At 42.3% G+C, this 26,619-nt stretch overlaps 1 protein-coding gene across 4 annotated transcripts in view; it reads left to right on the forward strand.

The window, feature by feature from the left end:
* The window catches only part of PDZD2 (PDZ domain containing 2), a 368,874-nt gene that overhangs the window by 130,072 nt on the left and 212,183 nt on the right, over positions 1 to 26,619 (forward strand). For all 4 annotated transcript variants that reach the window (XM_040494680.1, XM_040494710.1, XM_040494715.1 and 1 more), the window contains one exon: positions 3,117 to 3,953. In XM_040494680.1, coding sequence (XP_040350614.1) covers positions 3,478 to 3,953 — 476 coding nt within the window. In that variant the 5' untranslated portion in view covers positions 3,117 to 3,477. The remainder of the gene's footprint in view (positions 1 to 3,116; positions 3,954 to 26,619) is intronic.

The raw sequence follows: 26,619 nt of genomic DNA on the forward strand, positions 1-26,619 counted from the left end.
CTAGAAGGATTACTGGGAAATTCCCAATTATAGGTATGGAGTCAAAAACTTGTTCATATCCCATGAACACCAAAATAAGACTAAATATCCCCAAATAATTTTTCCTTTTATGAAAGCTCCTTCCCTGCCCCCACAACATTGACAGTCAGAGGGTGGGCTCCCAGCAGCCAGGATGATATCTCTTGACCCTAACCCCCTTGCCCTTCACTGATAGACTACAGAGGGATACCTGGTCCATGTTGAACCAATCAGCTTTGCTCACCTCCAGTATATCAACAACTTTTGAGTTGCCAAGTGCAGGAAACAACTCAAGGTAAAGTTTATTTTCAACATTTTTATTTATTTTTGGGACAGAGAGAGACAGAGCATGAACGGGGGAGGGGCAGAGAGAGAGGGAGACACAGAATCGGAAACAGGCTCCAGGCTCTGAGCCATCAGCCCAGAGCCTGACGCGGGGCTCGAACTCACAGACCGCGAGATCGTGACCTGGCTGAAGTCGGACGCTTAACCGACTGCGCCACCCAGGCGCCCCAAGGTAAAGTTTATTTTCATTTAAAGGGGTTTGTTTAGTTTAGTTTTGCCTGACCTTTTTTTTTTTTAAGTAGTTAAATTGTAAAATGTAATTTATTGTAAGGATTGATATAGTCATTTGGATTGAAGAGGAAGATAGCAGTGCAGCTGTGTCCAGTGTGTCTGAAACTAAGACCAGGAGTGCTGTGGGGAAACCAGAGTATTCTCTTGCTGGTCTTACACCTCTGCCTTCTCCTGATCCATTTTATTTTATTTCTTGGTAGGATGGCTTTCTTTGCTCCTTTGCTACTTTGTTCACAGGTAGAACATTGCCATCCAGAGCCCCTAGTTCAAAAGTTACAGTTACCTTCACATACTTAAGACTGGACTTTCTCTCTCTCTCTCTCTCTCTCTCTGTCTCTCTATCTCTATCTCTATCTCTATCTCTATCTCTATCTCTATCTCTATCTCTATCTCTATCTCTCTCAGTCCCAGTGCTCAGTTCTCAGGGGAAAACACTGGTCCAGCTTGCATGAGATCCCCAGCTCTGGACCCATCACCAGGGGCTGGGAGCTCATATTACATGAACATGGCTACCAGGATTGTACCTTTGCCATTCTGTTACGAGGCTTGTCCTAGACTTATTACACGCTGGTTTCCACATATTTAGGCATCTCTCCTCTGGACTATGAATTCCTTCAGGGCAAAGAATTTGCCTTATTGATGGTATATATTCCCGGTGCCAAGTTCAAGGCCTGATTCTTACTGAATGAATACAAGTTGACAGCAGGAAAAAAAAAAAGGTCCTCTAGGCTTTTCTTCAATCAGACTTATTTAAAGAGCATCTTGCCCAAGATATTTACTCTGTTTTCATATGTATGGGACCACTTGAACTGTGACTGAGTCCCTGAATCATTGACCATTAAAACTGTAATTTAAAAGATATTTTAAAAATTGTTCTAAATGATTGAGAGTCTACACGGTAACAGGCACTGTGCTGGGGGCGGGAGGACACTGATGAATGAGACACTGTCACTGTGTTTAAGGACCTCTCTGTTGAGTTTGACAGACCTTGGAGATCACTTAGCTTAACTTTCTCATTTTACAGATGAGGAAATGGAGACTCATAACGATTGCTAGGCCTGATGGAAAATGTTTTGATTTATTCATAAGATTTTAATATGTGTGGAGTCACTTTGCAGGGAGAGGTGTTACTTATTTTGGCCAAAGGGAACATTCCATTTTTGTACATTTATGGATTATCTTTTCTTTGATCTTGTGTTTCTTTTTTTAATAGGCATGTGATTATGTAGATGATATTTGCTAAGCTTTTGATTTATTTGGAACCAATTAATAGCTGGCACTCAAGTTCTTTGGAAGCTCAAACCTTGCTATATTGGAAATTTCTTTATGGTTACTGAGTAATAAGGTCATGTATTATTGACATGGCTTCTGACACTTCTCCCATTTATTATTATTCCTTGTTAAATCACTTCCTGAGAAGGCTAGAAAATGTTTTCCATCTTAGATGGCATAGTTTATATTGACTTTCTCTGGATGAAAGTGAAATTCAGAGAAGAGAGTGAAAAGGATCATTTTTCTGCATTTACAAAGGATGGAGGTGAAAGTTTTCTTTGGGGGAGAAGGAGAATTGGCAGTGGACTTCAATTAGCTTTTCGTTGTGGGAACATATCGTGTGCCAGGCCCTGTGCAGAATTTGGTGGGGGCAGGATAGCTGCCAGCTCTCGCAGGGGAGACGTGCCTACTGCCGCTGGCCATGCAGGCGTTGGGGGAAGATGCATCATTGCTCTAAGCTGTGTGTTCAAGGGCAAGCCGAGGAGAGGCCAAGTCTCCTCACTCAGAAGCATGGAGAAATATTTCTCTGTAGGAGATAGCTTTGGGTTTGGCTTAAGAGTAGGTCAGTTCCAACAGTTTACCAAAGGAAGGGGAGCAGCTAAGAGCTGTAGGATGATTAGGGACATGGATCCCTGTGAGGCTACATGAGGAAGATGGAATGAGGTCCAGGCTTAGGAAGGGCATTGTCCTAAGACCAAGCCTGAATCTCTCTGTGCTGCTGATTGGCCCTTTCTCTTCTTGGCATCATTGTTAGTCCTGGAATGGAGAGCCTTCCTGGATATGCAGCTGGGCTGATCAAGGCAAATGGACATAGACTTTAACGTCCTAAGAATGTAAGCTTTTAAATATGTCCAGAACCCCTCCAACAGCCTTCCAGAGAATCTTGTCACATAGCCTCCTTGTTGGATATGAGTTTGATGGGGGCTGTACTGGAAAAAGTCATCTTATTTCCCTGATGATCAGGAAACCTTCCTGGAGAAGGTCAGTGTTCCAGAGGTTTCTGTCTGGGGGAAGGGTGTGTGTGTGTGTGTGTGTGTGTGTGTGTGTGTGTGTGTATCTGTGTGTCTGTCTCTCTGTCAGTCTGTCTGTATATATATACATGGTGGAAGGATCTTAGCTGGGGAATGAGGAGAGGATTAGGTTCCTGCCTGAAAAAGCAAACATGGTTCTTTCGTAATACAGGAGGCCATGTGTTCTCTCTCAGAGGGCTCATTGTTGTGACTGAAATTTTTTGTTTTTTCCTCTTCCAGGCATAAATGAGTCCAGGTGAGGTCATGCTGTGTCTGCTGGAAGAATACCCCATTTCCACGTTATCTGCATGGGCTCTGCTGTGAAAGGAACCAAACAAGAACTTGTTAGACGCTTCCTTCTCTCGGTGAGCACTCCAGGCACAGCAATTGTTCCACTGTTATTCTAATTGTGTCCTGTCCTCCTCTTGCCAAAGCCAACAGCCCAGTCTCAAGTAAGCATCCTTTAGGCTCATCTGCCACCTTGAACATGAACACAGGGCAAGCTGATGACAGCCAGGGTTCCCAAGGGACATGGGGCCCTGCCCGGTCCAGCCCCCAGAAGCAGGTCTTCTCATGATGTTGGTGTCTGGGAGTGAGCACCATGCCCATCACCCAGGACAATGCCATGCTGCACCTGCCCCTCCTCTACCAGTGGCTGCAGAACAGCGTGAGGGAGGGCGGGGATGGCCCAGAGCAGCGGCTCTGCCAGGCAGCCATCCAGAAGCTGCAGGAGTACATCCAGCTGAACTTTACTGTGGATGAGAGTGTGGTCCCACCTGACCACAGCCCCCCAGGGATGGAGATCTGTACTGTGTACCTCACCAAGGAGCTGGGGGACACAGAGACTGTGGGCCTCAGTTTTGGGAACATCCCTGTTTTCGGGGACTATGGAGAAAAGCGCAGAGGGGGCAAGAAGAGGAAAACCCACCAGGGCCCTGTACTGGACGTTGGCTGCATCTGGGTGACAGAGCTGAGGAAGAACAGCCCAGCAGGGAAGAGTGGGAAGGTCCGACTGCGGGATGAGATCCTCTCCCTGAATGGGCAGCTGATGGTCGGAGTTGATGTCAGTGGGGCCAGGTGAGTGGGGGAGTGCTGGTTGGCACAGGGGCTGGACGGGGGACCACTGTGGCTCATGTATGTCTGCTGCTCCAACCTGCACTGCAACGGGTTGAGTCCTACTCTGGTAAGCCAATGGCATTTATCTTATAGAGGGAAAATACTAAATTGAAGTACTGTGGTATTTGTATGTTTCTTTTATGCTTCATTCTCTCTTAGAGGACTTAGACTCAGAGTATTTCCTTTTTTCCTGAAACCTAGGAATACTACATGACACAAGAGTATAAGAAATGTCACATTGAGTTAGATCTTCTCCTCCACTCAACCAACATCTCCCCTCCAGTTGGAGCATTAAAGGTTGGGTCCTGGATGTATTTCTATCTGCCTGTCTCATATCACCTTAGTCACAGACAAACAGTCCAGAATCCCCTTGAGATGCTTAGAAGTATCTTTGGACAACCAGCCACCCCTGCCCTCAGTCCCAGTTTCCCCCTCCTGAAAGATCCATTTGGATCTCATCTGAATGAGCATATTTCCATTTTTCACCTGTGTGGCCACCCATCATCTCAGTAAGTTATGACTGGACTGTTGTTTCCCAGATGAATCAGAGTCCAAGACCATCCTCAACCTCAGTGATTTACTAGAAGGACTCAAAGGACTCAGAAAAACTCAGGGTTACAGTTTATTATAGTGAAAGGATACAGATTAAAACCAGTAACCGTAAAAGGTACACGTGTGGGATCCAGGAGAGAGAACAGGTGCAAACTCAGTTGTTACTCCCAGTAGAGTTGTACAGGTGGGCTCAGTTCTTCAGGCAATGGTGTATGACAACATCTATGGAGTATTGTCAACCAGGGCAGCTCTGATACTCTGGTACCAAGGGTTTTTTGGGGGGTCAGCTGGCATGGAGTGCCTGTGTAGCTGACCTTAGTTACTCAGTGTCCAGTCCTTCCAGAGTTCAAACTAATGCCACATGGCCCAATGCCCGTGCCATAGATTACATTATTAGTATGGCCCAAGACCCAAGATATACAAAGACACTCTCATCAAGCAGAATATTCCAAGGTCTTAGAAATTACCTCCCAGGGGTTAGTCAAGAACCAATCTTTTCCTTGGAATATACAGAGGTTGAATACACCAAACTTGCTGTGTTAACCCTTTACTGCACACCAAGGTTTTAGTAATGACTAAATATGGAAGAGAAAAGAAAAGAGAAGTTTGAAGATATTCTGAGATGCATAACTTTTGTGGAGCCTTCAGAGGCTCCTGTGAGGAAAGCTCCTATGTCCCAAGAGAAGAGAATCATGGAGAGAGGGTCACTTTGAGAATCATGGTGACCTTTCACTGAGGGAGATCTGTAACCAAAGGAGACCCTGAAGGGAAGAAGCCAGAGCAGAAGTACCTTAAGTTTAATTTTCTCCTTCCTTTCAGTCTCCTACCAGAGCTTTCCATTGGCAGAAACCAGGCAGAAGCCAGTGGCAAGGGACCCATTGAGAGGGTTTATATGTGTCAACCTGAGGCAGAAGCCAGGGTAGAGAATGGTGGAGAGTGGACATGGAGGGGCAACGAGAAGTCATTGGTCACATATATATAGTGTGGCCCAAGTTTAAAATGATCCAGTGCATGGAAAGAACATAGCACAGGCCTGGCTGGCGTGTATGAGTACTTACTCAGTAGACTCTCACCAGTATTTTCTTTGGGTTGCCTATCTGACTGAAGAGATGTTCTTGGCTAATGGCTGGGTCCTCAACTAGCAATTACTTTCACTTTCAAGGAGGAATGTTGAAGAGAAATGATTCTATTTAAAGTTCGAAATTGTTCTTAGAAAAGAAAAAGGACTGACCACCATGGTATTCATTGGTGTTGAGAATATGACTCCAGTCCCTGGTGGCTGGGTCCTTGAGGTTAGAAGTAGGGATCAGTGGAGCTTGATGGCAGCCCTCCCAGAGCTGTCCCTGAGAGCCCCCACCATTTACAACCATCTTCTGTGAGGGGAGCTGATTTGGATACAGAGGCAGAAGGAAGAGCAGGAAGGGGACATCCAGTGGGAGAGCATAATGGTCAACAGCTCCAGCTCCCAACTAGTGCTGCCTCCTCAGGCTCCCATACTTACAAAATGATTGACCTTGAAAAATCATCCCTCTTAGTCTTGGATTCCCAGTGACATGGAAATGATAACACTATTGATCGTTGATCCAATGACTAAATGATGCAATAATGCATATAGAGGGCTTATACTATGTCTAATCCATAGTGCTCAGTAAAATATTAACATCATAATGACTGTTCTACATGGAGCATGTTTAGAAAGACTGGGAATTTATTACCTAAGAGGTTGCTGGAGTCTTTAGGATTTGGAGAAGTTTATTCCATATGGGATAAATTTTCTCATGTATGTTCAGGAAGCTCTTCCCATTGCCTGCTTAAGGTTGTAGACTTTTTAAGAGGCCAGGTTTACTGTCCCAGGCTCTGAAAGTATATCTAACCCTCAAATGAAAATGCTTTCCAGCTACCAAAGGAGGATTCTTTGGTGATTTTAATTTATTCCTTGAGTCATAGGATGATGCCCATTTTTTTTTTTCAAAGAAAGAAGATACAGAAGAATAGAAAGGTGATGGGACCAGGGTCATGACAGAAAGTGGGACACGAAACTAGACTCCTTAATGGAGGTTTCAAGGAGGGGCAAGTATGGTATGATGGAGGAGGTAGTGAACTGAGTCTGGGATTCTGGATTTTCTCCATAGGTCTTCTAGCAACTAGCTTTGAGACCTTGGGTAAGTGTGTAGGGATGGTGGGGGTGGTGGTGGTGGGGAGGTTAGCCAAAGCGGCCTATGCTAACATATTAGGAGTGAATCTCTGAAACATTTCATTTGAACCACCTGAGCTAGTTTTATCATTTTAGAAGCTTACAGAGGTGAAGCAGTGTTCCCATGATGTCATGGTGATAATTGGCACAGCTGAGACTCAGTCTCTCCCTTCTGACTCCCATTTGGGAGTGGTACCTGTTCCAGGGCACCATTCCACTTCTGTGTGCTCAGGAAGAGATTATTTGGATGGATGTGGTCGCTTGGCATCTGGACTGAAATAGCTAAGGCTGAGGAGCTTGGAGGATGGAAAAAGGAGAACATGTTGAGGAACAGGTCTCTGGGATTGCTAATTGTTATGTTTGGGTGTTCTCAAATGTACCTGGGATTTGTTCTAATCAAGTATGATAAGACATGCAGACAGGGAAATTACTGTCATAAAGGAAGACTTTGGCACTCCCAGATCTCTAGAAACGGGGGATCAACACACCATGCAGGGCTACATAGAGAAACACCAGTGTTATTCAGGAGGCAGAGGGAGAAGAGGGAAGAATATGGCCTGAAACTTTATTGGGATTTTCAAGGGAGGTTTGGGTGAGGCATGGCAGCTACTCTGAGCAATCTTAGGATTTGTAGCTTGAATAACTGCAGCAGGCTCTGAGATATAGGATGGTCTCTAGTTGTCCAGTACGTGGCATGGGGTGACTTATGGGCAATACTGTCTTGATGTATGAAAGTTTAACAAAGGAGATGGTTGGGGTGTGAACTCTGGATTGGTTGATTTGTATATCAAAGGCACACTCTCAGGGGAGTTTGCTATTTCTAGGAATTGGCTAACCTTGGAAGGGTCAGTCTCTCTGGGACCAAGGCCCGAAATGCCAGAGCATCAAGAATACAGAAAATAAGGAAACAATAGTCAACGCACTGGGCTTCTGGAAATTTTCCACAGCTGAGGAAGTAAATCTCCCAAACATAACTTTTTCAATAGTGCACAGTCATGACCCTGAAATTCCTCTCTCTGATGACACAGTCATGTGTATATGCTGGATAATGAAGGGCCAGGAGAGGGAAGACCTACCCAGAAGCCACTGAGATGTGGAGGTGATAGAAAGAAAAGGCCAGGATCCACTGATGGATCTTCAAGAGCAGTGTGAAAGTGAATCAAGTAATGAAGGAGGACTCCTAGAGTCCTGGGCTCCCAGTGCTCATAACAACCAAGAAGTTAACAAGACAAGAGGAGACTAGCTTGATTTTCTAAGGCTCACTCCCTAGTTCTCTGGCGTAATTATCAGAAGTGTTGTTGAGTGAGCAGTTGCTACCATAGTGGGCATTCTCCCATCTTATTTAATCTAAAGCTGTGGTGAGAAACCTTGATGGCAGAGGCCACGTAACTTGCCCAAGGTCACCTAAATAAGAGGCAGAACCAGATTTGGACTTGGGTCTATCTTCCACCACAGTCTGTGCTCCTAAGTCCTGTGCTATACTACTTCACATCTGCCCCAGAGTTATATGTTGGTTTTTGCCATGTGGTCTGGTAATTTCATGGATGGTTTTCAGCTTCACAGAATACCTCCTCAGTGTAATGGTAGACACCAGGGAAGAAAATGACTAGAACACCATAAGGCTTCCACTTACCCAAACTGATGAGGAAAACAGAAGCCCCCCCCCCCCCGCTCCATCTTAAAAAAGGAAACCCAATTTTAATGTAGAATCCTTTTGCCACACTTATATCTAGCTAGAACTTCAGGACTAGAAGCACTTTGAGATTAAGTATCAAGGAACTTAAAGTGTTTTGAATGTTCTTGAGATGCTCCTTCACTCTGTAACTGGCTAACCGTTTCCTTCAACACTAAATTTTTCCACATACCTATATAGGTTTTGTGCTAAAAAGTGATGAATACAAATTAGGGTATTGTTGAGACCCCAGTGTAACTCTGCAAACAGCTCCCTCAACTGTATACCCCTCTTATTCATAAGCATAAGATTTCAGGTGTCCCCATATGAACATCACACTCACCCCGCCAAGATGATACATTGGTTGTCCATACTCTTGCTTGGAATTTTCATATGAGGCACTCTTTTGGGCAATCCATTCTTCTCCTTCTCTTGAGTTTGGTTTCGAATTCAATACTACCTTAGATGATGTTATGGTTTGAACTGTGTCTTCCAGCCACCGCCTCCTTCTACCACCTGCCACTACCAAATTCATATTTTGAAGCCTTAAACCCCCAATACCTCAGAATGTGGCCTAATTTGGAAATAGTGCCATTGCAGATGTAACTAGTTAAGATGAAGTCATGCTGGAGTAGAGTGGGCCCCTAATCCAAAAGGACCAGTGTCCTACAGCAAATTTGGACACAGACATGCACACAGAGAGAACACTAAGTAAAGATTGTAGTTATGCTGCCACAAACCAAGGAACTATCAGAAGCCAGGAGAGAAAGGTCTGGAACAGATCCTGCCTTAGTACCTCAGAGGGAGCCCGGCTCTGCCAGCACTTGATCTCAAACTTTTAGACTTCAGAACTATAAGACTGTTGCTTAAACCATTTGGGTTGTGGTTCTTTATTATGGCAACCCTAGCAAATGAATACGTTTGCTATTTTGACCCTGTCACACCTCTGGCTAGGCAATTATTCAAGTGATTTCCTCCCTGACAAGACTTACTGGGGAAACTACAGAGCATGGTGGATGTGTTTGGAAGAAGACACTCTGAAAATTGTGGGTGTGTTAAGTGTGGGAGGAGCAGGTGCAAAATGTGGAAGATGAGGTCATGGTTTACTTATTTAAAAAATTAGCTTAGGGTCAGTCTGTAAACCTCATCCCTAAGGAAAGAGCAAAGAATTCATAGCTGTGGGTTTGATACCCTTCTGCACCCCAGAACTAGTTCCAAAGGTAAACCTGTGACTGGCCCAAAATTACAGAACCAATTCTACTTTCTCACTGGGTGATATTCCTCAGGTCTGCACTTTGCTTCTAGCACCCCCACCCCCACCCCTAAGTCCCCTTTCCCATAGCTCTGGGAGCCCCTTATTCTTTTGTGTGGTAACAGCCCCCTCTTGCAGGCATAATTGGTAACACACAAAGGAAAGTTTTTGTAAGCTCTATCATACCTACTCTAGGGAAGATGGGATTTTCTGGAATGTTCTATTTACTTTTGTTTTGTGGAGGGAGAAATGAGAAGGTTTTTTAAATTATTTCCTACAAGGAGTACTTTGTAACCCCAGTCCCTCCCTCCCTCAGCTAGCTTTCTATAAGTAAACCAGATCTGTTCCCTGGGGACAGATTGTTCCAAATTGGTAACAAAATATGGAACTAATTAAAACATAACCCACACAACAAAACAAGTAGCCTTTTCTGAAAAGTAAAAGGGCCCATTTTTCACTTAAAATGTATTTTTCAGGATGTGAACCATGACTGGACTCTTTTGTACGTTGATAAACACGAGAGGAGCATAGTGTAAGGAACATGGGCCTCAGAGAGATGAGTCTAGCTTCCAGGCCTACTTATTGGCTATGTGACTTTGGGCGAGTTACCTCAGCCACAGGAGGTTGATGCTATTTCCCCAGTAGGGTCATTTAGTGGATTAGATAAAATGATTTAGTTAATATACTAAATAGGCATTTGACACATGGCAGGTGTTCAATCAAAGCTGACTTTTAACACCTGTTCTGGTCATCCTCAGGCGATCTGAACGCAGAGCACAGCACACAACCAAGAAAAAGCCTTTGAGTTGGAGGTACAGAGGAGAGCCTCAAACTGTGGCAGTGCACTTAGCAAGATACAGAATAATCTTCAGCCCAGAAACCAGGGTGATATCAAATACTGAGCACCCAGTATGGCCTGGGTACCAGCCCATTGGAAAGGATGCTGGTGCCTTCAAGAACAGGGTCCTGGAGCCTATACAAGCAGACTGCACCTTGGAGTCTGCACCTTCTCACGCTGGCATGTGAGAAGCCTGTGTGATCCGAGGAGACAGGCCAGGGTACTGAGCTGGCAGGAGGGCCCAAGGGGCTCAGGGCAGTTGGCCAACTAGTATATAGGAACATTACCTTACATACTGGGTGGACTAGCTGAATATCAGCCCTGACCATAAGTAACCTTCAGTACAGTACCCATTGCCTTTAAATTGTGTGTAAAATTAAATTTAGGGTTGTTACAAGCTCAGACTCTGGTTACCCATAGCAACCTTGAGTTCTCTCTAGGTTATAGCAGATTTTAAACAGAGTGTCAAATGCTGCTAGAAGGTGTAACTTGGAGAAATGACTGCAGGTAGTGGTGTAGGAGATAAAGGAAGGAAGAATTGCCAATTATACCTTTATAATGTAGTCTCTGGGGCCATTTAGCATGAGCGTCCTGCCTACCTGAATATGCCCAAAGGCACCGATGCTCTATTCAGGACTGTATATATAGTAAGAGGTGGCATCATGATAACCTAGAGACATTCAGGCAAGGTTAAATTGTATTCAGCTTGCTGTTTAAGAAGGCTGAGAAGCGTGTAATACACTTTAGAGAGATTTCCATTACAGAAGGTTAAAAGGAAAACAAGTTTCAGCATTTAGAATTCAATTATCTAGAAAACTTGTCATGTAGAACAGCCCATTCCCCAAGGATGCCATGGAAATGAAGCATTGCAGAACCTCAGGTTTGTGCCCACTTCATTCTCAGCCTACTATCCCCACATGCTATTTCATTCCATGACTAGTTTCTGGAAGGAATCCCAGAGTTCATCCATGCCCAACCAAGGAGGAACTGAGGCTGTGGCTCATGGTTTCCTGGAGTCAAGGACCTTCTTAAGAGCAAGGACTAGAATTCAGCACCTGTGACTCAATTCTAGAACTTTTCTTCAACACCACAAACAGTAACCAATGAAACTAGATTTTTTTTTTATAGTTTACTGTTGACAGTAAAAACAAACTGAAAATTCTATATATTTCCATACCCATTCTTTAAATGGATGGTAATTACATCTAGAACCTTCCTTCTCAACAAGAGTTTAATTCATAGCAGCTTCACAAATGTGTTGATGGCCAGCCATTGGACTGGACAATGGGACCTTGGTTTCCCTCAGGTCTTCAGAGTGCTTTCTGGGCAAGGCTGTGGAGAATGTCCCACTGTTGCCTGCCATCTTGTGGCTAAAGTTGAGCACGATGCTGGGAGTTTTAGTCAACTTCATTCATCTATGTTGTCAGGATGGTGTTTTCAGCCTCCAGAGCTCTTTCTAGCATGGCAGCATCTAAGCCATCGCTGAGCAGCGAGTGACACAGGTACCATCTCCCTCCACTCGGTGCCTGGTGTCGTCATGCTGTCCCCAGAAGGTGCCCATCTCGGTTCCCCCCATGGCGTCCCCTCCTAACACTCCCAGCCCTAGTCCTCAGGTCACCACCCACAGGCAGATGAGTCATGATCTGACTAGTAACCCACTGTGCTAGGCTCTTCCTGATGGATGGCAGAGGAAGTTGGCCTTCCCCAGTCTAACTCAATGTCCTGAAATCAGAAAACCTCGAGGAAAGTGATTAGCAGGGCCATGTCAAACACTACACTGGCCAATGGGGTGGCTTTTTTTTTTTTTAAGAAAACTGGCAACTTTGACACATCTCAATCACCGCTCACAGGTAATGTCCAGAGCCACCTAAAGAACAGCTTTTCAGAGTCTACTTGTCCTTATGACAGAAGAGATTACACAAAAGGAGGCACTTACCATGATTTAAAGGGGTTCAGATTGCAGAGTACCATCCAGAGATGCTCTTTCATTTCATCCCAGGGCCCTGTTTCTCCTCTGGTACCCCCATCAGAGGCACCACTGGGTGACTGACTTCAGCCATGGGAGATGGAAAACCCAAATCTCCCACTTAAGACACTGGCTTTGAAACTTCTAGCAACACTTTTGGGAATTGTTGTAATTGTAAACCATAAAGAAAAAAAAGACAAAAGCATCTTAGTGTGATTATAGTGTTACTGGCCTGACTTCATGCCCTTCTCCTCTCCATGGGCACTCCCCAGCCATTTTCAGCCATTTCTTGACTTCTACTCATTTTTTATGTCCAGGTATTAAATAGGTAATAAACATTTTTGTTCTCTCATTCTGAGCACTAGATGCCCTTAAATGACTGTTGAGTCTTTCTTTCCCAAAAGGTCATTGAATTCCAAGCTTTGGCACCTGTTTTGGCCCTGGTCCCTCTCAGTCTTGTGACACAGATGCAGGTAACCTCATGTCCTGGCTCAGCTGTTCATAATCAACCTGTTGGCCAAGCACAGAGGTTAAAAGGCTTGAATTCCTGTCTTTTGGTGTTCACCTATGCATTGCTGCCTCCTCCTGGGAGGGAATCAAATCTGATATTTTCAGGACCCAAGTATATATATCTATATATGTATCTCTCTGGTACAATTTATAATAGACATGGGTTTTAACAGTTATATAGATTTCTTCATGGGATTCTTCTTTGAAATCTGACCTTCCTCCAAAGATTCTGAGGGGTGAGTTTGTTATACTGTATTTAAAATGGTTGTGGAGATGTGACTATTAGTGGCTTTTGGGACGACTAGGCTTATCTGTTGAAATTTTACAAAGCAACATGTAAAGATGTGAGTATCCCAAGTTCTTTGCATCGTGGAGCCACAGAAACCTGTATGCAGGGACATCAGCAATGATCTAATAGCTGATTCACCCCACATTTACCTCGTTCAGAACTCGTTCTTCACCAGAGAAAGAATGATTCTATCATTTATAATGTATCCCTGACTTAAATTTAGCCCATTTCCTTTTGGGGAGGGGAAGGGAGACAGAGGGCCCGGCTGTTTCCATAGCTGAAGTGCGTGAGTGTTTGTTCAGCCTTAGGCTGGACTTGAAGGTTAGTCTGTTTACACTGGGCTGGGATTTACTAAGAAATTTTTGATTTTTGTGATCACAGATATATTTTCACAAATGTCCCTGAGGGAGACCGATCTGTTATGGGGAGAAGAAGGAGTGGACGTCCTTCTTAAAAATTCAGCCTCTGTTAAGTACAGGTCTCTGTCAAATTGCATGGCAAGTCTTGAGGTTTTTTTCTGACTCAAGGGCTTTATTGAGTCCAGATGTCCATTCCTCTGAAGTCCTTGTCTGACCCAGCAGAATAAGCAGAGGACTTAAATGGCAGTCTCTAGAAATGGTTCATGCTTTAGATATCCATTGTCCAGTGGGATGCCCAGGAAGATCCATGAAATAAGTGAAAAAATTATTAGCATCCTAAGATATACTTTTTAACTTAAAAAAATAAGAAACTGAGCTTAACTAATATTTTAGTATGGTTGACACTGGCATCCTCACTCAATTTGTATATCAGAAGGTCCTGTGTCCTGTGTGGTAGGTATGTGATTTGTCCTGAGGGAAGAAAGGATGATTCACAAAGACAGCCCCCCCACCTCACTGATTAATTCACTTTTGACTTATTTCAAGGAACTGAAGTTTATGTAAGCTCACTCAGTGAAATAGGTTTATGGATTAAATTATTTCATTTTAATTAAATTAAACTTTACCAAATGGCAGATAAACTAAAATCCTCCAGGGGGAAAAAAAGAGTATTAAAAATAATATAATTAATGTAAGTATAAGCCAACCAGAAGAAAATGGCTGGGTTGGCCCTTCTCTTACTACTGGTGTATGCTCAGGTATATTTTCAGGACCCAAGTATATATATGTATCTCTCTGGTACAATTTATAATAAGACCACCATTTGTGGTCAAACCATGACAATCTATTCAGATTGACAAAAGGTCAGACAAAAAAATAATATTTGAAGCTACAAGAGACTACATGAACTACAAATTTCTAGTCCCTATCATTAAAGAGAATCCTCACCGTAAGCATAGATTGTGCCTTGAGATAATACTTAATGATGGTATGAAGCCATCACAATTAGGAAGATATTTAAAAACTAAAGATCCCCAGCATGAATAAAAATAGTTTTAAATGTTTTAACAATATTTAAAATGATGCAATACTAAATCTTGTCCGGAATTTTACTAAACTGAATATTTAAAAACCTATTTGGAATTTTTTCTTAACTTAATTGCTTAAGGCAAAAAGTCATAACATTAGGAAAACGCTCATTCTTCCTCATTTGGTAAAAATAGCTAAAATAACCCATGGAAAACAATATAGCTACAATGCAAAATGCCTGGTTTTGTCAGCAAATTCTGTTGGAAGATGCACAGAAACATTGCTAAAATTTTAAAGAAACAGTGTGCAGCGTGGGGGATTTGCTCAGTTGGAGGAAAGTACTGCTGTTTCTCACATGTTCCAAATAAGGGTATTTGCTCGAGTCTGTTTCAGTAATGAAATGGAACACCTACTTATTTGTGAGTCACTCAAGGAAAGAGGTACCAAAAAAGATATATTTTCAAAAGTCAATGACTTTGTTAGTTAAAATAATGCTTTATGGGAAAATTATGTAAGGTAACAGCTGCTTTGACTAGAATAAAAAAGAATTCAGAGTAAGGTTACAAAACAGGCCAGAACATGAAACTGATTCAGTTATTGGTCCTGAGAGAGTTAATGCAGCAAAGAAGTTAGAAGGGAAGACCAAAGACAGATGTGCCAGAAATGCCAGGGAATAGCATCAGTATGATTAATTTTATAAAAATAAGACCTTTCAAATCAGTTGAATTTGTACTCTTCTCTGTAATAAGATGGGGAATAATCATGAAAACGTTTGCAAAGAGAGGTCTGAATGTTTATCTTGAGGCACAGCATTTGGAGTAATCGCACTTAAAGATGACTGTGTGTTTTCTACAAAAAAGACAAGTGTTTGAAATTGGTCCACCTTATCTATGAAAACAAGTGGTTTTCAGTGACCTGCTTTCTGGAGGCTATTTTTGCAAACCAAACACTCATAACCCGTTTCTCCAATGTAAAGATGATATTGCAACAGTAAGAGAGTAACTGCTATTTGAAAGAAACTCATGTTTCGGAAAGAGCATTTTCAAAATGGACTTTCAGAAATATTTCCATATGTATAAGACTTTTTTTTTTTTTACAAAAAATTCTGTTTGTCAACAAAATATTTCATATGCATCTTTGAAATCTTAAGCAAATTTTCTATTTTTTAAATCTATCTAGTTTTAGAGAACTTAGGTGTTTAAAACTATTTTAAAATGACTTTGCAAGAAAGTTCAACCAAGTTGAAAATTAACACAAAGTTTCTACCAAAACTGAATACAAGTGGTGGATGAGGTTGGAAAATGGATGTTATAATTGATTAGATGCTGTGCACTTTTGCACTTCACCATTGGGATCTCCCCATCCTTGTGCGATATCTCCAGCTATGGCATCCCTTAAAACCAACATCCATTCATTCTGAACTTCAACGACCACATCCCAGAGCGTCAAGTCAAGTGTTCAAAAACCTTGAAGTATATTTAACTATATGGCTTTTCCTAAAAATAATATTCACATTTCTTTTACTAAAGTTGAAAAAAAAATTTAGTACTTCACATTAAATGTAGCTCTTAAAATACTTTTTAATATATGTCTTTACAATGGATATAATGTACTGGTACAATAGTACATGTGTGCATTAAATAAATAAACACATCTCTTGGGGGTGCATGCTCATTTTTTTTTTTTTTTTTTTACTGAAAGGTGTGAGAAGTCAACATTTCCAGAGCAGTCATCTTACAGATAGAGAATTTATCCCTGTCCTGCTAAGGAAATGTCTCCCTGGAGATTTGTCGGCTCTGGATGTTTTTCATCAACCCCATGTCCACTGTTCCCCCTCACTTGGCTCTCCAGACTGCTGGTATCCCCGGGCTCTGTAGGCTGGATCCCTTTTCTAAGCTCTCCTAGTTCCTCTTCACTGGCTTCCCAGGTCTGAACCTGGAGTCATGCCAGGGTGTGTCCTGACCAGCCACCTCACCGAGCACAGACACCCTAGCTCCTCTCCCCTGGTTCCTTCTGCTCTCACTGCCTGCACCTCCCTGGACCATTTGGTGAGCTCTCTTCGGCCCATTCCTCCTCTGTTTATTCATTTCAGAGCAACATATTTATAAGGCTATTACTTAATTCCTCAGGCGCCCAGTCCCTCTCCCATACTAATCTTTATGTATTTCGGTGGCAACATTAAAACATTGAAATAGCATTTTGAAAAAATGACTTGCAATCCTACCACGTTAATTCTCAGTTAATTTGATTTTTCTGTTAACATCTAATCTGTGACCATGCAGATATAGTGCCACCAGACTAACTCAACAGATTTGTCTGTTTGCATCTCACCCGTGTTTGTCTGCAGTATACTTTTTTAGACCACCTTTCTTAACAATTATTTCCATTTTAGAGGAATGTGTGCACATGGGGAAGCATCCAAATAGAACATAAAGATAGTGGGTGATAAGGGTTCCCAGTTCAGACCCCATTCTCCAGTTAATACCACCAGTTAGTTGCACCCCAGGGCCTCAGTCTGTTATCAGCTTGGGGGTATCTTTCTAAGAATTCTGTAAGCACATGTAAGTTATCCATTTCACTTTTTTTTTTGAAGTTTATTTATTTATTTTGAGAGAGAGAGAGAGTGAGAGAGAATCCCAGGCAGGCTCCACACTGTCTGCGCAGAGCTCGACATGGGGCTCGAACTCACAAACTGCAAGATCATGATCTAAGCAAAATCAAGAGTCAGACACTCAACCAACTGACCACTCAGGAGCCCCTGGGTGCCTTAATTAAGGCACTTAATTATGTTTAATTAATAGAAATATGTCTCACTTTTATGGTGTTAATTTCCATTTATTTGATCAGGAAGTTTAACCATTTTCCCCTAGTTTTGTTTGTTTGTTTCTATTTTCTTTTTACCAGCTGGCTAAATCCTCTATTCATGTCTTTTGTCCACCACCTGTTGGGTCCTAATCCTCAGCACTGGAGTAAGTATTTAGATATTATACATCTTAATCCTTTCCCCTATATGGTTAAAATTTCTCTGAGTCTTTGGGTGCCTGAGTGGCTCAGTCAGTTAAGCATCCAACTGTTGGTTTCTGGTCAGGTCATGATCTCACGGTTCTTCACGAGTATGAGCCCCACGTCGGGCTTTGTACTGATGGTGTGGAACTTGCTTGGGATTCTCTCTCTTTCTGTGTCTCTTCCCCTTTTCCCCTCGCTTCCACCCCCACTCATGCTTTCTCTCTCTCAAAAATAAATTTTTTTTTTAAATTCCCCTGAGTCTTGTAATAGATTATTTCTATGACTATGTAGAAGTTCAGCTGTTTCTGTGGATGAGTCTGAGTTTTTCTCTTTTCACATCTTTTCACATCTTAGGCCATTGCCATTTTCCCAAAGGCCAGAAGCTTTCTTTTACAAAGCTTCATGATCATATTCCAAATTTATCTTTATAATTTAAATTTTAATTTAGGTGGCATTTATTTTGATGTATAGTAAAACTTTTAATCTAATCTTTTCTAAATTGTGTAATGATCCAAACATTTGTTTTTTTTTTTAAGTTTGTTTATTTTTGAGAGAAAGGGAGGGGCAAAGAGAGAGGGAGGGAGAGAGAATCCAAAGCAACTGCACCACAGCACAGAGCCTGACAAGGGCCTCAAACTCACAAACTGTAAGGTCATGACCTGAGCCAAAACCAAGAGTCAGTTGCTCAACCAACTGAGCCACCCAAGTGCCCCCAAGCACCATTTATTAATAATTTTGCTCAGTTAATTTGTGAAGCTTGATTTATTGGGATATACACATACACATACCCACATACACACATATGTATACACACATCTCTATTTCAGGGTGTTCTGTTTTTTGTTCTGATCTATATGTCTATTTTTATGCTAATGACACAGTATTTTGATCATGTTATAACATCTAATAGTGCTAGCCACCTCCTCCATCTCGGTGCTAAAATTTCTTCTGATATTTGAAATTCTTACCCATTAATTTTCCCAAATTATCTTGAGTCATGGTGCTGAGTTTCTAAGGGGAAACGCTATCTTTTCCAGTGTGGTCCATCTGTCCTTCAGTGCTCACTGCACATTCCCCTCCATGAAATCTTTCCCTCTCCACGCTTCTGGGAATAGCTCTGACCTACACACACACACACACACACACACACACACAAAATCCACTTTTTTGTTGTTGTTGTTAAAGAGACAGAGACAGCATGAGCAGGGGAGGGGCAGAGAAAGAGGGAGACGCAGAATCCAAAGCAAGTTCCAGGCTCTGAGCTGTCAGCACAGAGCCTGACGTGGGGCTCGAACTCGTGAACCGCGAGATCATGACCTGAGCCGAAGTTGGACACTCAACCGACTAAGCCACCTAGGCGCCCCTCACGGAATCCACTCGCATGGGTGCAGTAGGCAGGATTCTAAGATGGCGCTCAGGGTTCCACACACTCCTACCTTATACACGACCTCATAACCCCCAGGACTGTGAGTTTGATGACTTTTACTTTCCATGATCATGTTATGTCATAAGACACAATTGACTTTAAGAAAGGGAGATTATCCAGGTAAACCTGACCTAATCACACGAGCCCTTTAAAAAGCAGAAAGTTTTCTCTGGATGATGGCAGAAAGGACAGTCAGGGAGACATGTTCCAGCTGACCTGGAGAAAAGCAAATACCCATGTTGTGAACAGAGAGCAGAAAGGTGCAACTTCTACAGAGCTGAAACCAGTCTCTGGTGGACATTAGCAGGACAGTAGACCTCAGTCCTGCAACTGCAACAAACTGAACTCTGTCAACAGCCAGTGAGCTTGCCTGGAAGAGGTCCCCGAGCCTCGGATGAGCTTGTTGTCAGCCCAGCCAATGCTTGATGTCAGTCTCGTGAAACACTGAGCAGAGAGCCCCTCCGCGCTCTGCTGTCCATCTGCGCTGCAGAACTGGAAACCGACAAATGGGTGTTGCTCCAAGGCCTCTACATTTGTGGTAATTTGTTACACAGCAAGAGAAAACTAATACAGTGGCAACACACATTTAGTACTTAATCACTTTCCTGTCATTTACTAATCACATGTAAATCTCATCTACCCCGGTCAGATTATAAACTCCCTAAGACTGAGACCAACTCTGGTGCTTCTTCTGCATCAGCTGTGTTACCTACCTTGCCTCCCCCATCCCCCCAACCCCACCCCCGGGCTGCCCTGGGAGGCGGGGTGTGGTTGGTGGTTCATGCCCGGCTTTAGGATCACATTGCCTTGGCTTCCATTTTGGTGCAACTTCTCCAAGCCTCAGTTCCCTCATCTTTCAAATGGGAATAAAATGCATGGGACAAATTACTGGGCAACACACAACCACTGTAATCAGCAGCTACTTTTGAAGGTGGGGGATGATAACGGGACCAAATTGTATAGGAAGGTTGTGAGGATTAAATGAGATGGTGCTTGTAAAGCTCTTAGTGGCGGCTGCGGTGCATGGCAAACTCTATAAAAAAGCTCACTGCTGGGGCACCTGGGTGGCGCAGTCGGTTAAGTGTCCGACTTCAGCCAGGTCACGATCTCGCGGTCCGTGAGTTCGAGCCCCGCGTCAGGCTCTGGGCTGATGGCTCAGAGCCTGGACCCTGTTTCCGATTCTGTGTCTCCCTCTCTCTCTCTGCCCCTCCCCCGTTCATGCTCTGTCTCTCTCTGTCCCAAAAATAAATAAAAACGTTGGAAAAAAAAAAAGCTCACTGCTATTAGAAAAACCGACTCTTTGAAGTGTTTTCCACAGTTCCGTATGTTCTGGATGTGCTAGATTTGTTTGGATATGTTCTGGATGTGCTAGACCATGTTACTCTAGCCCTACTTCCCTCCCCCTACATACACACACACACAGCCCTACCTCCACCCACTGGCTATCCAGCAGGGATGGACAAACTGAGTCCAGCCACTAAACTTGACTGGGAATCAGTTTTGTCTCCTGGGAATTTGGAATCAAGCCAGTGAGAGACCAAGCTGCTCAGCTGTTTGAGATGAGCTGAAAGGCCAAGCAGAGTCAGGTCAGGAATCATGTCCTGAGAGAGCCCAAGCCACATGCCTGAAGGAAGGAGGAAGCTGTCCCTTTAGAGGAACACAGAGTGGACATACATAAAGGGACAGGGCTGAGAGATAATGTCCCCAGAGAGAGAGGAATGGACAGGAGTTTCCAGGGGCTTGGGGGCTCGCAGTTCCCAGCACCCGTTCCCACGGTGCCTCACTGGACTTGTTTCCAGATTTCTGTGTCCTTGTTTGTATCCCTTGCAAGCAAATATTCCCTGGCCAAAAGGCTGAGGTGGGCGACAGATCAGTCAGGTTCTAATAAGTCTTAAGAAACCATGCTTGAGTGCTGACTCTGTAAATTAAAAGAAAATTAAATTGTGTTTCTCTTTGGTCTTTTTCCAGACTTTCAATCGTCTGTGCAGTTGAATTCCCAGTGGCCTCTGGAGGGCACTATTCAATTAAGTTTATTCCATTGTAGTGCATCCTGTGCAGAGCCAGCAGTTAAGAAAATGGTGTTTCAAATAATAGTTGCCATTTACCTAGTACCTACAACTTGCTAGCCACTGTGCTGGTTGCTTTATATATATTGTATCTTAAACAGTCACAATTCTTTCTTGCAATTGTAGATTATCCTCTAGCATTGTAACTTGTTTCTGCAGGTATGTTATTAACAGGTGTCAAGCACAATGAAAGCATCTCTTTCTTTTAATGAAGTTCCAGCTTCTGATGGGAACCAGTTCAGGTTCAGTCAGCCCTTCTCTATGTACTTGGACGTAGTTTGCATTTTTATGGGCAGGTACTCCTTTTTAATTAGAAAAAGGAAGAATTAACCATGGCAGCATTATAAAACAGGGGGGAAATATTTGGTTGACATGGGTATAAATTACCTGTGCCCGGGGATAGATATGTCTTGTCTCTTACCTTTTAACACCATACCCCCAAGATAATTATGTTGGTTTTAAGCCAAGCTGATGGCTGGTAGCAAGTGGGAGCTGTGGAAGGGGAAGGGTTATTGCATTGTTCTACCTTGCTCAACGCTGCCATGTTGGGAAGGTAGGAGTGAGGTTCCAGACCTTTTCAGAGCCTCCTGAGAGGTGTGAAAACAGCTATTGGCCCATCTCCATTTCTTTTCTTTCTCTCTTGCCTTTTTTTTTTACAACATACTTGAAAAACATATTTGTTCATTAGATGTTATCAATGTCAATAAAAATATTTATCAAATATTATCCATATGAGCCATATGCATACACTCCTCTCATTTAATTCTTACAACTCTGTGAGGCAAGAGGTAAGTATTATTATCTCATTTATAGATGAGGAAATTTAGGCTGAGAAAGATTGGGTAAACACACCTGCTAAGGAACAGAGCCTGGAATCGAGCCAGGGTTTCCCTGCCTGAGTTCTTTCTGCTACGGTGCTCCTTCAGTTACTACTCATCCCCCAAATAGCTGTCTCTTCCAAGAGAGAGGAGCTCCATCCCCAAGAGACCACATATCCACTCCCCCATGAAGAGTATATAGTAACAATTATATAAGCAGCGTTCTGACCACGACACCTCAAGATCCTTGTTCATCACTAAATCCCACCTCTCTCTACTGTAGATGAAAAGAATCAGAAATCAGGAAATCTGGTACTTTAAAAATTTTTTTAAATGTTTGTTTGTTTTTGAGGGAGAAAAACAGAGAGTGAATGGGGGGAGGGTAGAGAGAGAGAATCCAAAGCAGGCTCCAGGCTCCAAGCTGTCAGTACAAAGCCCGACGCAGGACTCGAACTCACAAACCACGAGATCATAATCTGAGCTGAAGTTGGACGCTTAACTGACTAAGCCACCCAGATGCCCCAGGAAATCTGGTTCTACACAGTTTCTTAATCTCTCTACTTTTTTATTCATATAAAGCTATCTGTCGGCCATATACTATGTATTAGCCCTGGTTCTACCTACTAGGGAAATACTGATGTACAAGACCTACAGTGTCCCTGATTATATGGGGCATGCATCCATGCTTTGAAAAACTGCCTTACCCTTTGGGTAGGGTAATATGATTAATAATAACATGAAGGAATTTTTAAAGTAAACCTTATTGTTTTTGAACAGCTTTATTGAGATATAATTCATATACTATAAAATTCACCCTTTTGAAGTGTACAAGAAAGTGGTTTTATATATTCACAGGGTATCATCAATATCTACTTTTAGAACATTTCATTTCAAAAGAGTCCCATTTCCATTATCAGTCAGTCACTCTCTATTTCCCCCCATCTCCTAGCATCTGGCCATCACTAATCTACTCTCTAACTCTGTAGATTTGCCCAGTCTGGGTGTTTTGGTATGTGGTCTTTTGTGACTGGCTTCTTTCACTTAACATAATGCTTTCAGTGTTCTTCTATGTTGTAGCATGTTTCAGAACTTCACTCCTTTATACTGCCAGATAGTATTCCATAGTATGGCTGCGGCACGTTTGTTTATGCAGAAGTTGATGGGCATTTGGATCACTTCCACTTTTTCACTGTTGCAAATAATGCTGCTGCAAACATTGGTGTAAAAGTTTTGTGTGGACATATATTTTCAGTTCTCTTGGATGTATGCTTAAGAATAGAATTGATGGTCACATGGAAACTCTATGTGTAACTTTTTCAGGAACTGCCAAATTTTCCAAAAGGACCGTATCGTTTTACTTTCCCACCGGTGGTCAGTGAAGGTTCTCATTTCTCTACATTCTCACCAACACTTGTTATTATCTGTCTCTTACAGCCATCCTAGTGGGTGTGAAGTGGCCTTTCATTGTGGTTTCGATTTGCATTTCCTGGTGACCAATGATGTTGAGCACCTTTCTGTGTGCTTTTGGCCACTGTATTTTTGGGAAAATGTGTCTTTAAATCCTTTGTCCATTTAAAAATTGTTGTCCATTTAAAAATCAGTTGGCTTTAGGGGCGCCTGGGTGGCTCAGTTGGTTGAGCGTCTGACTTCAGCTCAGGTCACGGTCTCACGATTCGTGAGTTCGAATCTGTGCTGACAGATTCACATCGGGCTCTGTGCTGACAGCTCAGGGGCTGGAACCTGCTTCAGATTCTGTGTCTTGCTCTCTCTCTGCCCCTCCCCCCTTCGTGCTCTGCCTCTCTCTGTCTCAAAAATAAATAAAACATTAAAAGAAAATTAAAAAAATCAGTTGGCTTTATTTGTTGTTATTGAGTGGTTAGAAGTGTTCTTTATATATTCTCAACACAAGCATATGACTTGCAAATATTTTCTCAGGCAGCTACAGATGTTAGACAATTGCCACTGATTGTTTTCAACAAATGACCTAGGAATAAGGCTGTTCTGAAAAATGGAGATTTTCATAGAGTCATCAGATCAAATACTGACAGTCCTCTGGGGATAGGGCTTTTACAGGCCTTGAAACTTTTCCTAACCCTGTTCAGCTAAACTGCTTGTTTCCACAGCTACTGCAGTTGGGGTAAGCTCTTGATTGTCAAGGCTGTGTGGAGCTGGGAAGAAAGGGATGGTGATAGTGTTAAGTTAAAATAGACAAAGCTCACTGTGCTTACTGAGATTCACTCACTTTTCTCAAGTAAGTGCTTCTTAGGCTCCTTCAGGTTAATATCCAGAGTTCTGAAAAAGTTGCTTTTGATCATTTTTTTCCCAGTGTTCTCGTTGCTTTTATGGAGCACATTTTTGGATGTTTTGTTCTATCATTCCAGAAGTATTTCCTCCAATAAACTTTTTTTTTTTTAATTTTTTTTTCAATGTTTTATTTATTTTTGGGACAGAGAGAGACAGAGCATGAATGGGGGAGGGGCAGAGAGAGACGGAGACACAGAATCGGAAACAGGCTCCAGGCTCTGAGCCATCAGCCCAGAGCCTGACGCGGGGCTGGAACTCACGGACCGCGAGATCGTGACCTGGCTGAAGTCGGACGCTTAACCGACTGCGCCACCCAGGCGCCCCTCCAATAAACTTTTTTTCCCCAAGTATAACATACATAAAGAAAAAGGCACAAGTCGTTCAGCTAGTGAGGTTTTACATTAACCATCACCTAAATGAAGCAAAAGCACTTTACTAGCACCTCAGAGCCCTCCCTCATACCCCTTGCCAGTTATTAACCACCTCCTGCTTAACCAAAGTAAAATGGTATTAATCATCACAAGATAACTTACCTGTCTGATACCATCATGGTTTTTTCCCACAATCTGATTTACTCTAATTGTTCAAATTTCTCCCCAAACCACCTCCTTAATACATTTAACCTAGTGGCATCTTTCTTTATTTTACTTGTTAAATTTACCTTCTAAATTTTTCAACTTTTTATTTTTTGTAATCATTAGCCTACTTGGGGCACCTGCTTATCTGTCAAATCCCTCCTGCCTTCCAAAATTCTGCTATCATGACATCAATTCTCCCATCACCAAACAGGTCCTGGAGTGCTGGCTGTAATCTTCTCTATCCTTTTTTCCAAGACTCGCAGATGCACTTAATCACCCACATAAACGAAGAAGCTAGAATCTCTTTAGGGTAAAGCTAGGTGGGTTTACAGGGGACATTTGCACAGTGTCCAAATGTTCTGATTTGTACAGATAGAGGGGCAGTTTCTCAGAGACTTTTGGGAGAAGTTTTATCCTTCCATACAGATTTCTTTGCTTTTTCTGACCAAGGCTTCTCCAGCTGTTGTGGCACAGTGCAGACTCAGTGTTTGTAGTCTGAAGTTACTCCTCTTGAGAAATTCCCTTAGTGGGAAAGCAAGGGGGATGAAGGCCTTCTTGGGGCAATTTCTGGGGTGTCGGTACCCAGTCCATTTCATTGGTTTTCATTATCATGGATCATTACCCAGTAGAAAAGGAGATGTACTGATGGAGACTGAAACAAGATGTTGTCTGTCACAGTGATATGGACACTTAAGAGTAATTGCTTGGGATGTGAAAAGGGGTCAAAGTAGTTGAACTTAATGGTATAAGGAGTAACCAAAGTTGGGAAAACCTGTAAATTAAATGAAAATGTTGGGCAAAAATAAAGGACTTGAAATAACTAGTAAAAATTATTAAAAACCAAATTTTCATCTTAGTAAAAGACAAGAGTGCTTTGAAAGAGAATGGAGGTCAAGGTTTATAGAATCCAAACTAATATATATATATACATATTTTATATATACTATATATATATCTATATATATCTACCTATATATAGATAAAATTTTATATTTCTTGTTTTTTATTTCCTCTACAACCTTTCACCATGAGCAATGAGTAAAATATAAAAAAAAAAAAACTACAGTGCTTCCTCAAAAAAGTTAAACTAAATAAATTTAATTTTAAAATTAGAATTACCATATGACCCAGAAATTTTACTTTTAAGATACCTACCCAAAAGAATTGAAAGCAAGGATTTGTACACCAATGTTTATAGCAGCATTATTTACAATAGCCAGAAAGTAGAAACAACCCAGATGTCCACTGATGAATGAATGGATAAATATATGGTATACACATGTGATAGAATATTCTTTGGCTTTAAAAAAGTGTATTTATTTGCTAGGACTTCCAAGTACCACAGACTGGATGGCTTAAAAAAGGGAAATTAATTTTCTCATAATTCTGGAGGTAGGAAGCCCCAGAAATTAAGCCTTTTTTTTTTTTTTTTTTGCCAAGAGGAGAAGACACGTAGAAAAGTCTCCCTCTACCCATTTTCTCTTTCTCTAGGGGTCCTGAGGTCTGGAGAGGAATGTGCCCATTTAGAGCAGCTGCCCCCCACCCCAATTGCTAGCTAACCACTTATTGCCAGGTTTGAAGATATAGAATAGGATATACTTATTTGTAACTAATATACCTTTTTAGTCAAGACAATAATGAAGAGCTTCTGCTTAAAAAGTGTTCCTGGAATTTAACAGAGTTGCTTTCATGACAAGACCTCAGCTTCAAGACAAAGTGGCAAAGTTTCTTGAATGTGTAGACGCCCTCCAAAAATGTTTTTGGACTA

This window comes from Herpailurus yagouaroundi, unplaced genomic scaffold (assembly GCF_014898765.1).
Source record: "Herpailurus yagouaroundi ecotype Mexico unplaced genomic scaffold, PumYag 29, whole genome shotgun sequence".
Classification (NCBI taxonomy): Eukaryota; Metazoa; Chordata; class Mammalia; order Carnivora; family Felidae; genus Herpailurus; species Herpailurus yagouaroundi.